The sequence below is a fragment of the Chroicocephalus ridibundus genome, chromosome 17 (assembly GCF_963924245.1).
Source record: "Chroicocephalus ridibundus chromosome 17, bChrRid1.1, whole genome shotgun sequence".
Taxonomy (NCBI): domain Eukaryota; kingdom Metazoa; phylum Chordata; class Aves; order Charadriiformes; family Laridae; genus Chroicocephalus; species Chroicocephalus ridibundus.
Window position 1 is genome coordinate 5,285,842 of NC_086300.1, and position 14,016 is coordinate 5,299,857.

The 14,016-nt window shown below is 40.2% G+C and overlaps 2 protein-coding genes across 2 annotated transcripts in view; one reads left to right on the forward strand and one right to left on the reverse strand.

Annotated features, from left to right (window-relative positions):
- TANC2 (tetratricopeptide repeat, ankyrin repeat and coiled-coil containing 2) overlaps positions 1 to 14,016 on the reverse strand; it is a 331,215-nt gene that overhangs the window by 312,414 nt on the left and 4,785 nt on the right. The window lies entirely within an intron of this gene.
- Positions 1 to 14,016, forward strand: part of MARCHF10 (membrane associated ring-CH-type finger 10) — a 39,333-nt gene that overhangs the window by 17,102 nt on the left and 8,215 nt on the right. The window contains exons 6-7 of the mRNA XM_063354872.1: positions 286 to 463; positions 10,159 to 10,268. Coding sequence (XP_063210942.1) covers positions 286 to 463; positions 10,159 to 10,268 — 288 coding nt within the window. The remainder of the gene's footprint in view (positions 1 to 285; positions 464 to 10,158; positions 10,269 to 14,016) is intronic.

The following is a 14,016-nucleotide window of genomic DNA, read 5'->3' on the forward strand; positions in this document are numbered from 1 at the left end:
AACAGAAGGCCCTGATTTGTGCAGTGAAGAGTCCCACACTCCAAAAAAGAACCTGAATAAAATGCAAACAAAAAATTGAAGAACATAGTATATTATGTGGAAAAGTCGGATTTCAGTACCTGTTATACAACTTGGGGGAGAGATCAGAGAAGAGGAGGAGAAAGGGGTTTTCTATTTATGGACAGCGCATGGGTTTCCTTCCTGCTATGTAAAAGATTTGTTCTTATACTGCTTTATTTGTATTGCAATTTTTTCCCCTCCTCAGACTTCCTTTTTCTTTTCTAGACCTTCACAAATGAGAGTTCTGAATTCGAACACGGATCTGTCATCAAATCTTCTGGGAACAGACCAGGCCTTAAACTTCCTATTATAGAAAATGTATCAGTCAAGCAGAAGTTGAAATGCAACATAAGCTTAAAAAAAGTCGAGAAAATTGTACTTGACCCAAATAAAGTCACCTCAGGTGAGTACTGGGTGCATGAAATCAAGTCAGTCGTCCTAATATTACAAATAGCAAACTGGATGGATGCTTTGTAATTTAATCATCCTTCTATTACTTTGCTTTATTTTCTTCACATAAAAAAATTAGTTTAATAACAAAAAAGTTTCAAAATAGAGTTCATGCTTGCATTTTTTAGGTGTTTTTTAAACTGCCACATAACGGAAAATATAAATTGGAATTACAGCTGTAACTATAAGATTTGTTGTATTGAATGAAGTGAAACGGCTTAGTGGTATTACTCAGGACACCCAAAATTACTCTTGGAATAAGGAATCGCAGAATACGCAGACATGCCTTGCGATTAATTGTGAAACATGGGATCAAGGGCCAGAGATAAAACACATCTTCCGATCACCCTGTTCCTGCGGGGTGCAGGCTGTTTTGCAGTCACGTTCACGAGGCTTTTAATGAGAACAGGATCAAGTCCATATTTCATGGAACTTTGCAATTGGTTAAGATAAGAAGGGTAATTTAAAATGAATTATTTGTGTTTAAATGCAAAAAAAAAAAAATAGGAAACTTACTTATCATAGTTAATGTTATCAAAGCAACAAGTAAATCCTGCGTAATTTATATAGCAGCCGTTAAACAAGTTCCAGCCTAACAATGTCTATGAGTAAATTCTCAGAAAACAATACGAAGTTTGCCAGGATTAGCTAATCAGTTTATTGTTTCGGTGAAGTCAGTCAGCATGTATGCCAGCAAGTTGCTTTTTAAAGTGATATTCCATTTTTAAGCACAAAGCTTCCAATATTTATAGAATGAAGATTATTCACTAAATATCATAGCAGATGGATGGTTTCTCTCTCCTTGAGGGAGACTGTGGGAACACGGCTACATCTCTGGAGACAAAAACCCAGGCCCATATAGACAGAGAAACAGCTTTGCAGGAACGACCACCTTTGCCGGTTCATATCATCGTAGAAACAGCTTACAGAAACACAAAACTATTTTGATATTGTTCTTGACGTGTATAATTAAACTGAGGCTCTCCACACAATCAAGAATGCCGTTGAATATTCAAGATTCAGGTGGGGTTTTTTTAAGTTTTAGGGAGGAAATGGAATAGGCCCTTTCCTAATTCTGAGTTACAGCATATTTGCATTCCACTAACTCAAAACCAACACCATTCAGCAAAAATAAGTATTTTAGAATTAAGGTTAAACCCTTTTAAGTGAGCCTTCATGTAGGTCTGACGTAATCCCACTTACATCAGTGTTATTTCATGTCTTTGACTTAATTTAGAACAGAAAATAGGCCTCAGGTATTTGGGGAAAATGTATAGTCAAAATTAACTAGTGCCCTGATCTTGTAACCGTGTAAGGACAAAATCTTATTTCCATTCAGAGCTTCGCTTACATCAACGTGGAGTCTCCTGAGTAAAGGGCTGCCTTCACTTAGTCAGACAGTCATTTGCAGGGTAGGACCCGTTGTCTTTCCCTGCCCTTCCAGCCAGGGCCGGGGTCAAAAAAAAGCAGAGAGCAGCATAGAAATAAAGCAAAATTAAATATTACTATAGGCTCATACTTTTATGTGTGCAACTTGCTGTTTGTCTGTAGGGAAAACACTCAAACTTTCCTTTAATTTTTCAGCAACAAGTAGTTCAAAGGAAAGCTTATCTTAAAGGCCTGTCCCTGTGGCCTTTCTGTCTGTTCTTTTCACACTGCATTAGACTGAGGATATATTCTCCTACTCGCCCATCACATTGCTAATATATTTTATCTGAATCTTTTATTTCTCTCTGACATCCTTAACATGCATGCAGGCATGCTCGCCTGATTATTTTACATCCTTATCTGCCCCTCACAATTTGTTTCTGCCTATCCTCCGCCACTGCAATGACTTTATCTTTACAGCACCCCTGGGTTTGTTTATTTACACTTGAGCGAGAAGCTAAGGCATAATAAGTGATGGATATAGGACAAGTTTTAGCAGAGCACAAAACTGAATCCAGCCATCTTATCTTCCATATAAGGGTCCTGAGTACCAGTTATATTTCCTCTTCAGAACTTGTTTGAGGCTGAGAGCGCTCTGTTTCTGCCGGGGCCATGGGCAATGAGGCAACTGTGAGAAATAACACAGCCATTTTTCTTTCTTCGATGTCATCACCTTCAAATTACCGCTTTCATCGACTTCAGGAACTCTCAAATTGCTATCTAGAGAGTAAACATCTTGTTTTGAAGGAGAGAAAGAAATACTCTGACTTCTCAAGACCAATGAGATTGCTGTGGCCCCAGTTTACTCTTACATTATGGTTTTTTATGATGCCTTGGAGATGGGGGTGAAATATTTATCATCTAGACCATATTTTAGTGGAGAGTAGACCAAAGGAAATACAAGAAAAACTAAATCTAGCAGGAAGTGTTGCCTTCTGCACCATGTACTACTGAATTCTTAAGTTGCTATTAAGTTTCTGCACGGTTTCTCACAGTAAAAGCAGTTTACTTGACGCAGCAGAGAAAAGGACATAGCCACAGTAAAATGTGGGGCAGCAATCACAGATAGAGCACACGTGGTTTTAAAACTGCATTACAACTGGAAATAAGTACATTCAAGTGCACCCATGTAGCAAGAAGAAACATGATAAAGCAGCCCCAAGCAATTTAAAAATACGCTGTGTGAATGAGCAGATGGCCCAAGCAGAACAGTAGTCCAAATATCTCCTTGGGATAAAAGGCAAACACACACACTTAGCAGCCAAGGGATAAAGCACGGCTGGGAGAATCCCATCGGCTGCAATTCCACGCTAGCAAGTACAGTAGTATCAGCTACCCGAGTAGTAGTGCGGGCTTGATCTGGGTGATCTAACCCACAACTGAATCAGTCTGTCAGAGAGATTATTTTCTCTACCTGTAAGTTATATTCTTCCCTGTGGTTGAGAGATTGTGCTGCATGAGGCAATTCCACAAGACGACACAGGAAGGTAGGCTGCCTCTCGCCTGTTGAGAAGGCAGCGATCTATCATGAAGCATGAGCAGACTGGTTCCACCCAGACAACTTGTATTTTTGCGCTAAACAAGACGACAGGATTTGCAGTCATCTCATGGGATTTATCACATTTCCTAATGTTTTATGTGACATTTTTTGTAAAATAATAATTAGACTCTCTAAAGCTTTTTTTTTTTTTTTTTGGTTACCATAACATATGGTTTTGTGTATAAATGTTAACATACAGCGAGTTCTGTTGCAGGGTGCCCTTGAGGATTAGAACAAGCAGCAGACCTCCCCCAGAGTACATATTAAAAAAATGAGCTCAGCTTCGCATTCAAACTGGGGCAGATCAAAGTGCTTACTGAAAGTTTACATTACTGTATAATAAGCAAGGGAGATAAAATTCTTAAAATCGAAAATCCCATCGCTTACATTACATACAGACAAGCTGGCAATGCAATTCCGGTTGCTTACACAGAGGTGGTTTCTTCTGCAACTACCTGTTCAACAAAGCACGGAGCAGGTGGGTCAGAACGCATTCCAGGGAGGAGGGAAATATTAATTGGCCTTCTAGGTGCCACTGCATCATTTAGTAGTATCTATTAGCGTTCTTCACATGTTCCTACACATGTCCTACCAGACAAGCAGTATTGATTTTCTGTCTGCGTCCTAGAGAAGTTCATGAATAAATTCATATTGTTAACAAGAAACATACTAGGATTAGAATTATCAATAACTGACTGTGCTATAATATCAATACCAGGATAATATTCTTAAGCCACTCCAAATGTCTGGTAAACACTGAATACAAAAGTAAAATGGTATTTTGACAGATGTTTTGGGGTTTTTTTTCATTTTTTTCATTTGGAATCCAGATCTTGGAGTTCAACAACATTGTGCAAGAAAATCAAGTGAAACTGTATTTGAGAAGAGGAGGCGATCTCAAAGGAGGAGCATAACACAGTCCTCTAACCTCAGTCTAGATCACAGAGGCCTTGAGACAAAAGACAAAATAGGGACTATTCCAGCACAGAGACAACCTCCACCATCTCTAACTCAGCCACCCACATTGACCTCCCAGGGAACTATCAGTTCCTCCATAGCAAACAAATTGAGTGCTTCATCCCTTCTTCACCATAGAAGACTCCTTTTTAGGTCCAGAGGGAAAAGCTTTTGTTCTATTCAGTATCTAACCATGGAAGATTCTTTTAAAGAAATGGAAGATACTGAAGACGCCAATCAGTTAAAGAAAAGTCTTTCCCTGAGCATTAGCAAATTTCCTAGGATTCTGGGACACGGGAACAAGTTTAGTGAAATATATTTAGCACAAGGTGAGTGACATAGATTGGAAGAAGGTGGAAATGACAAAAATGCATCATCAAGAGGTGGTAAGTCTTCCCATTGGCCTTTAAGAGAGCACAGAGTGATGGTCACCGCTGTAGAACTACAGCGGAGAGAATCTAAGGACAGTGACAAATTATACCCTCCAGATGGGAATTGTCTAGAAGATGCAGATCTTTCTGAATTTGAAGATAGGCCAAGCAATTCATCTATTCGAAAGATGCTTAATAATGTTAATTACCGAGATGGGGATAGAGCCCATATTTATTGCAAAGAACGGCGTTCTCATGAAAGCAATCAGAGGTGCCACGGTTACATCAGTTCTGTCAGCAGTTCCCAGACCACTACTGCACCTAACAGCCCGGGACCCTCGGCTCAGTCTGCGCGTACCTCCAAGTCCTCAGCAAATTGGAGCTCAGCAACACATTCTCCACAAACACTGGATTTGGCTGATAGTTCAGCACTCAGTATGCATACACCCTTGTCCTGTATATGCTACAGGGACCCTTCTTCTACTTCAGAAAGTTTTGATTCTTCACTGCCTCTTCTCAATACACTTGAAGACGGCAGCTTACAGGAGAGCGGCATCAATGGCAGTTGGAACGTTGCATCTCCCAGTGGTACCTCATACACTGGGGAGAGCTTACACGGTTCACCTAGGTCTTCATCTCTAGAGTCTTCCAGCCCATCTTTGTTTCAGGCAAGATTCACTCCTGATCTTCATATTGCTTGTGTTTTGCATGATCAGTTGCCATTGACTCTTCTGGCAGTGCCTTATTTACAAAGCCAAAGTAATACAATAAGCAACAAAACACTCTCCCATTCAGCAAGCACAGAGGAAGTGAAGAGACCATGGGCAGATCAAGAGGAATTTAAACAACATGAAAGGTGAGGAATATATTCAATATTTGTGCAAACTCTAGAATTATACATAAACACATAGTAGCTGAATTGCAAGAAACTGTGCTACGGCTAAGTGACAAGCTGTGTAGATTTCAAAGTTCTATTTTTATCATAGGTTGGTTTGATATTTGACTTGTTTTGTAAAGAAAGGGCTACATTTTTCTACTTCCAAGTTTTCTGTACAGTTGGAAACACACGAAAATAAGTTCATAGTTCTTCCATCTATATCTCCATCCTTATCAGTCACATGCGACTTTCGGCTGGTTCTAGAGACACTGAAAACCACTCAAAAAGGAGATGGTGTTTGCATCGTGATACTTCTACAAGTCACACACTCAGTTGCTTTATTCCTAAATGCTAATAAACACCACCGAGGCTTTAACCAAGCTTTCTTGGGCAGAGACACGAGGGCGATTTGTGGGTCTTATCGTTACAGAGTTGGAGGCAAAAAATAGACTCCTCAATGTCACAGAGTCCACCACAACCCACAAACGGTCTCTTTGGGCACTGGTGTACATGGCTAATAGCACAGTCACAGAACTTGCCCTTTCATTCCTTTATAAGGCTTCCCTTTGGGATAGATCCCATCTAACCAGCATCGAGTCCTTTAAGCTCAGCTTCTTTATGTATTCCAGCCATAATCAGAAGTTCTAGTTAAGAGACACAGCTTTGTTCGTCAAAGCTATTTTTAATTGTTTGCTTGTCCTATTTTCTGTCTATGGTCTAAATACAGTAATTTCTTTGACTGCAGAGACTTTCAAATAAAGGCAGAATGAAGGAGCAATAGGTTTCCCTGCTGCTCATTGTAATCAACAAGCTGCTCACTCTGTCTCAAGAAACTGCTTAAGCAATTAGATTCAGAGAGCTATCGGGAAAAACATTTCTGGTCCCAGCTTCACTCCAAATAAACCAACTGTCTGTATTTCAAAGTTTGTCAGCTATCCCAGGGGAGGACACGGCAGACAGCTAGACAGAAGTTTCAGAATGAAACATTTCTCTTCAAAAGTTAAGTAAATTCAGAACTAGGCGTGCTACGTTGTGGGGGGGTTAACAATTTAGATGGAAGGGACATCAAGAGGTTTTTCCAATTTTGCTCTGAAAGGTTGTAAGTATTTAGTTTTCCTGCTATGCCAACAGGAAGCCTCCCTTCTCTTGAGTTTCCTCAGTCTCCTGATGACATTAGTTGGAGTTAGTAATGGTACCTGTTCTGGCCGAGAAATGCCAGAAAATGGGAGAAAAGAAAGCCAAAGGGCAGACTAGAAAGAAACTGAAAGCTTTACAGGCAAACAGGCCTCCTGTTATTCCAGCTTTCAGACAAAAACCTCTTCCTTCTTTCTCAACACAAACCATTTAGGCAAACCAAACCATGGCTAGAAGGGGATGGAAAAAGGGAGAAAGCCCCACAACCCCCCGCCCCTACAACATTCTGCTGGTGACATTAACTTGAAGAGTCTGGTGTTCCGAGGTGCTATACATGTAGCACCTAGGGGTATTAGTAGGCAAAGTTAAGGATGGAGATGTAATTCCATGTGGTTAAGGTATGAATGTGTGAAGTGATAAAGTCACAAATTGATTTTTCATTTTCATATTTTTACTTTTACAGTACTAGTTAATTTAGAGTCCAGTCCAAGGCTCAACATTTTTGTGGTTTAGTATTCTATTTATTAAATAGGAACCCAATCTGCTCATCAGATTTCATGGAAAAAGCACTAGATCATAATCAGTAAATACTTCACATGTCATAAATGCAAAGCCATTAAAATGTTTTGTAACATAACTTTTTTTTTTTTCTTCTTTGGTTAAAATATAACTCTTCACCAAGAAATGAACTTCCCCTGAATCTAGAAAAGTTTCTAGAAAGACAGGCACTCAGGACAAACATTCAAAATTCATGCAATGCCCACACAGCTGGGAGGGGAGAGTTTGCAGCAGGTACCGCCTCTCATACTTTGTAGGCATTATTCAAACGCACTCATTCTCCTCAAAGAGCAGTGGCTGTATAATTCTCAGCAACGCATCCTCGGATTTGGATTGCACAAAAGCCTAAAGGGGATTTAGAGACTGTAAGGTTTTTCCTTTGAACATTTACCAGCTTTAAGGTACATATTAACTCTAAACTGTTGGATATTATACTTCCAGGTCACCATCGTGTGATAAAGGTCCTTACTAAAATCTCTCCAAATCCTGGAACATTAGTGCAAAGGTACTGTCCATTGCTCAACTGCAGACTTTGCTGAGAGCAGTGTTTGATTTCTTCTGTTATGTCCTAATAGTCTCCTGGCAGAAGACTCCGAAGAGGAAGGAGATCAGTGTCGTATCTGTCAGATTGCTGGAGGTTCTCCTGCAAATCCACTGCTAGGGCCATGTGGCTGTGTGGGAAGCCTGCAGTTTGTTCATCAGGAATGTCAAAAAAACCCGTCTCAAAGCTAAAATAAAGTCAGGTGAGAGAGAGAGACCCACAAGATATAAAACATTCTGTTGAGATGCTTCTGCCAAATTTACCTCTCAACTAATTCCTCTATACTAATGGCTGAACAAAATGAAGTCTTTAAATTTACTCAAAGGATACATTTAACTCATGGCTTGCTCAGCGTGGTAGTGTTCTTCTGTAGCACAAGCGTTCCCAGTGAAATAACAGTAGACATTAATGTCTTTGATGAGGCTACTGGTATGTAGTGAGCGGATCACCAAAACCATCATTTTCTAGTGCTTCGTTTAGACTAAAACAAGATCTTTGATATTAAGTGCCAAAAGATTTAATGAGCCAATCTACAGCAATTAGTGGTATCAGGCGAACAGCAAATTTTGCAGGGATCATAAACTGCACATGTAAGAATAATAGGTAAGAGAAATGTTTGAATGACAAAAAACATGAGATGAAACGTGTGAAGTGTTGGAAGAATTCAGATGGGGAGGGGAGAAGGAATATGAGCAGGACGAATTTTAGCATTCAGGAAGGCGACTCCCAGCTAGAGAACAGTCCTGTTGATTATTCTTTGATTTCACCCTCACTTATGTCAGCATGCTTTTTTCCCCTAAGCACTGTTCTTGCTGTGCCATTTCTAGTTCCATTCTGAATGAAGATTATCAGTGATGTTATATCAATGTAAATTTAGATTATAAGTGCATTTTCACGAGATAGACCCTATCTTTATCAAGATAAAGATGTTGTAGTCACAACACAAGTTAGGTTGAGGGGTTTTTATTTTTTTAAAGATGCATCCTACGGTGTTTGTTAAGCACTCAGGTATAGTATGGCTTCTGAAGTTCCTGCACGAGTTGTATAATTTTCAACTTACTCCTTGAAGTGAGCACTTAAAAATACAAATTTAAAAAACCCACCATCAGATAATAAGCAGAGAATTAACCTCCAGAGAGGATGCAAGTAGGTATATGATATATACACACACCCTAACTCGTGTAGATTGTGTAAAATGCCAATCCTCTACGTGGGGAGATAATAGTTTATGCCAGCTTTGTCTCTTCAGTCTTAAAAGGCAGATGATACATCAGTGAAATCCTGTGTACTTGGTTCCCTGCCAGGCCTTGTTCATTAAAATTCCTGGCTTGCCCCCAGCTTAGGGAAGTGAGTCACATTTCCCAAACCTTCCCCAAATCCTGTCCTCATCACAGAATAATTCCAGTTTCCCCTCAGTGCTAGTTGACAGCGTACGGGGATGCGATCCTGTTCGGAGAGAGTTCCTTAGGTAGCTGGGGAGCCAGAACGAGAAAAGAGGTGGTGGTATGTCTAGCAACGAAAGAACTAAGGGGAACCTTGTCCCAAGAAGCATATTTTGATGAGATACCAATCTTAACATGCAGAACTTTTGCTTCCGGTTAGTGAAGTGTGTGGGGAGGATTTCTTTGTTTGTTTAAACGGGCCATTGCTGCGCATGGAAAACAGGCCTTTTTCCTCTTTAGAAGTTTCTGTTCCAAGGCTTCCTTTAGAAGAAAAGGGGAAAAGAGAATCAGTTTTTAGGGTGTGGGTGTATCCATTCATTTTAAGGCACTCAAATGAAATTCATTGTTGTCTTAAAAATAACAAGGGGAAGACGCAAGTAAACAATTCCAGGCAATTCCTTGGCTTTGTTGGTACTGACAAGGCCTTAGACAGAAGTTTATGTATGGAGTCCATTATTGCATTTTACATCAGTGTGGCTCATGATCCCTGCAGTTTTATTCCATAAAAGCTACAGATTTTGTCATTTAAAAGCAAACAACAAAAATCCATTGCAGTCATATACCACGCAGAATTTAACAGAAGACTATTCCAATTATCCCTGCTATACTAATTACTAGTTTTATACTAAACATGGGTTTAGTACAAAAAATGCTGTGGTTTCAAATGATTCAGGAGAATTCCAATAAAAAGATAGCAATCTGTAGAAGACAGCTTTAAAATAAAACATTTCCCCAATCCAATTTAATCACAGGCCTGATGTAGTTTAAGGTTAAAGACTTAATTTTTTGCCTTATTCCAGGGGCTGATCTGGAGGCTGTGAAGACCTGTGAGCTTTGCCAGCAGAACCTGATAATTGATGTGGACAATTTTAACGTGAATGCATATTGCCGAAGTCGCCAACAGTCACGGGTAAGAAACTGCCTCTCTTCAGATAAGGGTCCATAATCCTATTTTGATACTGCTGCCTTGCAATATTTCAGTGTGTAGTGAAATGTCAACGTCAACTGAAACCTGCTAAACTGCGAGAAAGAGATACGCTTGCTTATGCAGATTTCAAGAAATGTAAAGAGACTTTATTCATCTTCGGCTCAGATTGTATAATCCCAGAGCATTTCACAGAACTGCCCAATATCTGGAGGCTTTGCATAGAGAAAACCTGTAATTAAGCATGGCAATGGAAAAAAATTCTTGTTTGTTATGTAGATACAACATTGCAGGAGAGAAGCAGATTAATGGAGAGCAGCCAAGGATTTCATTGTTTGTCCTTCACAACATTATGTAAGACGCGGAATTTAGCAAACGAAGCAACAGAAGAATCGAATATCTTCCTGTTAGGCTTTTTTTCTTTTTTTAAATGGACATGGAACTTTAAAAGAATGAAATACAGGAACGAGGGACCAAAACATTGCAACTAATAGCCTCCTTTTTTAAGGATAGCTGAGAATACTGTGTTTTCTGAGAGATTAACTTTACCAGAGCCAGATGTATGGATTTCATTATAAAACGATGCTAGTACTGAGGAAAGAGATCAACATGCTCTGCAACCAAAGAAAATCTTCTTGGTAAGATTGCAAAACACTATTCTTGAATTTTAATGCACAAATTCTATCACTTCATTGTTAGTGACAAGTTTCCACAACCCTAGGGAGTTCAAGTCATGGACAGGACCCCACTATGCAAGCTGTAAGTAAATAACATCTTACAACCAGGCCTTTTAGCAAATTGCAATAGAAGTTGCCTTCTCCAGAAGCCTTGCAAATGTCTCAGTTTTCCTCCGAGTGCCTGGTAGGAGTTTCACTCCCCACTTCTACGCAGCCTTTCTAGTACTAATAGTCAAGTAACAAGGCTTTCATGTGAACCATGCGCGCGCAGTTCCGTTTTGAAACTTTTAAGTACTTTCCAGAATTTGAACTGATGCCTGTATTGGAGTCTAGTTAGATAATTCAGTGCGTTCGTGCTCACACGTTCCACATAAGGAGAAACTGCAAGGCTCATTTCCTCCCCCCAGGCATTTTAAAAATGGGATGAATTGCAAGGGTGAATAATTGCCAGAGTATTTAGAGTAATTAAGATTATAGGTTGTGTTTCTTTCTTGAGGTGTTTTATATCATATTATACTGCTGTACTTTTAGGGTATTATTTGTGATGCATTCCTAGTGATGCCAGAAGCGTCTAAAACATATGGTTAGGTGCCCTTTTCGGCATTTCTACTCATCTAAATAAATAATTTAGAGTGCCAGAGTCCTTCCTATCAACTTGGAGAAGATGCACAATCTGGTAGAAGTGTCTTTCTCAAATTATTTGCAGTAAACAGTGTATATTTCCCCATCTGCATGCCTTCAGGCCTTACTTACTCATAAAAAAAGTAAATGATTTCCCAGAATGCTTTGACAGAAGTGTTCACCAGCAAACTATTTTCTAGATGATTGATTTGCCACTATGCTGTAAAATACAGATGAACAGAAGGCCTTTCACTTAGGCTGAGATTGGCAGACACTCATTGAAAGCCTAAAGGAGAAGAACATCATGACTTGAGATGTCCGAAAGGAATACAGAAATTTAGGTGGAAAGGGTGGCGAAAGATGCAACAGTTAAAAGAACCATTTGAGGAGAATTGATAAACATGTTTGAGCATAGAATACTATAGCACAAAGAATACACCAACCCGGTTACAGCCTTTCCCAGGTGTACCGGTATACCTAACCCATGAGAGGGACACCCCACCACCCCAAACCACCTATACCCAAAAAACCAACCAAACAAAAAGGTGTTTTGATCAAAGTCCTGTGGTGTAGGATGAATTCAAGGTTAAGGGTGATGCTGCTTCCATTCACAGGCTGGCTGGTCCTGCCTCTTCCTACTTACAATTAAGATGACGGTGCTTCTCAGGAGCATTATTAGTAGCCTTAAGGTGGCTTTTATCAAGGCCAGATTTACAGAATGCGCATGCTGAATGTAAGTGCACGTGTACAAAAATCCCCCTCCCTCCTCTCTGCCATTCTCTCTCTCCCCCCCATAAATGCACTTACATATACACATCATTTTTTTGTCTCTAATCAGTGGAATACAGCCATCTCTGACTTGGAATAAGGGCTACTCTTCCACGCCAGCAATATTGTACAGTGTATTTACAGGGGAAATAATTATTAATTGCTACAGTTCGTTTCACTATTGGCAGCCGGCACTTTAATTACAGAGGCAAAACGCAAACAAAACACTTGTTTGTCAAGAGCAAGACAAAATAAGTGTTTTGTCCTGAGGGTTGATTAGATTCACTGTTTAAAAAAAAAAAAAAAAGTATTCAATTAGAACGACAGAGTGGAAATTCGGGGAGGCAAAAATCAATTACCCCCAGTGGAACGCAGTCAGGGTGCTGCATTTTATTTTATGACAGTTACAAGTGCCATGAAATCTTCAGTACCTACAGGTGGTCAAGATCTCTTGCTGTATCTCACTGAGAACTGACATTTGTAGAAGCAGCTCATCCTTGTTTCATGATCTGTGTTAGGAAAGCTTAACACCGTGCATTTCTGCACCTGGTTCCCCACAGCACCAAGATTTTTTCCTTAGAGACCTTCCATCTAGAAATGCAGAAAACTCGCTCCTTGTTTTTTATATTACTGATTATTATCTACATTGTAGTTGATCTAGATTAAAAAAGAAAGCAGCCACCTCCTCCCCAAAACCACACACACACCCCCCCTCACAGTTCTGGATAGTACCTCTGTAGTTTTAATTGCACCATTTTTTTTCCCCTTTTAATTGCTCATATCAAATCAGTACTTCACATTTGCTTTCTTCCTGGTGAACTATAGCAATCTTTACTAATATTTGCTGGAATAGACCCATTTCTCTGCTGGGACTTGCCAAGTCCCATTCTGGGCAGGTCTTGTACTCGTACAGTGTTATATCCCATGCTCCATTTTACACCTGAGGCCAGCCGAAATGTTTTAGTTACCTGGGTTCAAAACCGTCATTCTTTCCTTTTTAACAGGATAGCGTCTCAGTAAAACTGGCAACTCTGCATTTCGGCAGGCCAGGACTCAAAATCTAAGAGACCTTCCCCAGCATCCTCCCTCCCTCCCTTCTGAGGATGCTGCATCCTCACAATAGGCCAACAGCTATGACCATTGCTAATAAGAAAGATTATCGTTACATACAATGCTAATTGTGAAAATAATCCAGAGCTATTCGGTAAATCAGATACTGAACCCACAGCCTTTCTGGCTGAATAGGGCTCATATGCAACTGCCTTCTTTTTGAAGGCCTCTCAGTACGGACAGGAACAGCAATACGTTAAGCAAGTTATTCTGGTCACCCCCTCCATCCTCTTTCTGGAGCCTCAAATCCATTACAGTACTGACATAGAATGCAAAATCACGTCCTACACGCTGAGTTGTGACAGGAACATGCATATACATCCATACCTAGGTGTCACTCATGTGCCCCACAACAGCGGTGCCTTCGTTTTGGTCATGCCTGTCTCGCCACGTGCTGGAAGACGCCAGCTGCCGCTCGGGCTGGCCAGGCCGCACTGCACTCCTCTCACTCACAGGGCACCTGCTTTTCAGTCGCGTCGTATGAGAGATCAATGAAACACAGGGACAAATATCCACGCAGCCTATCCCAGCCACCAGACAGGTTATCGCTACTGCAA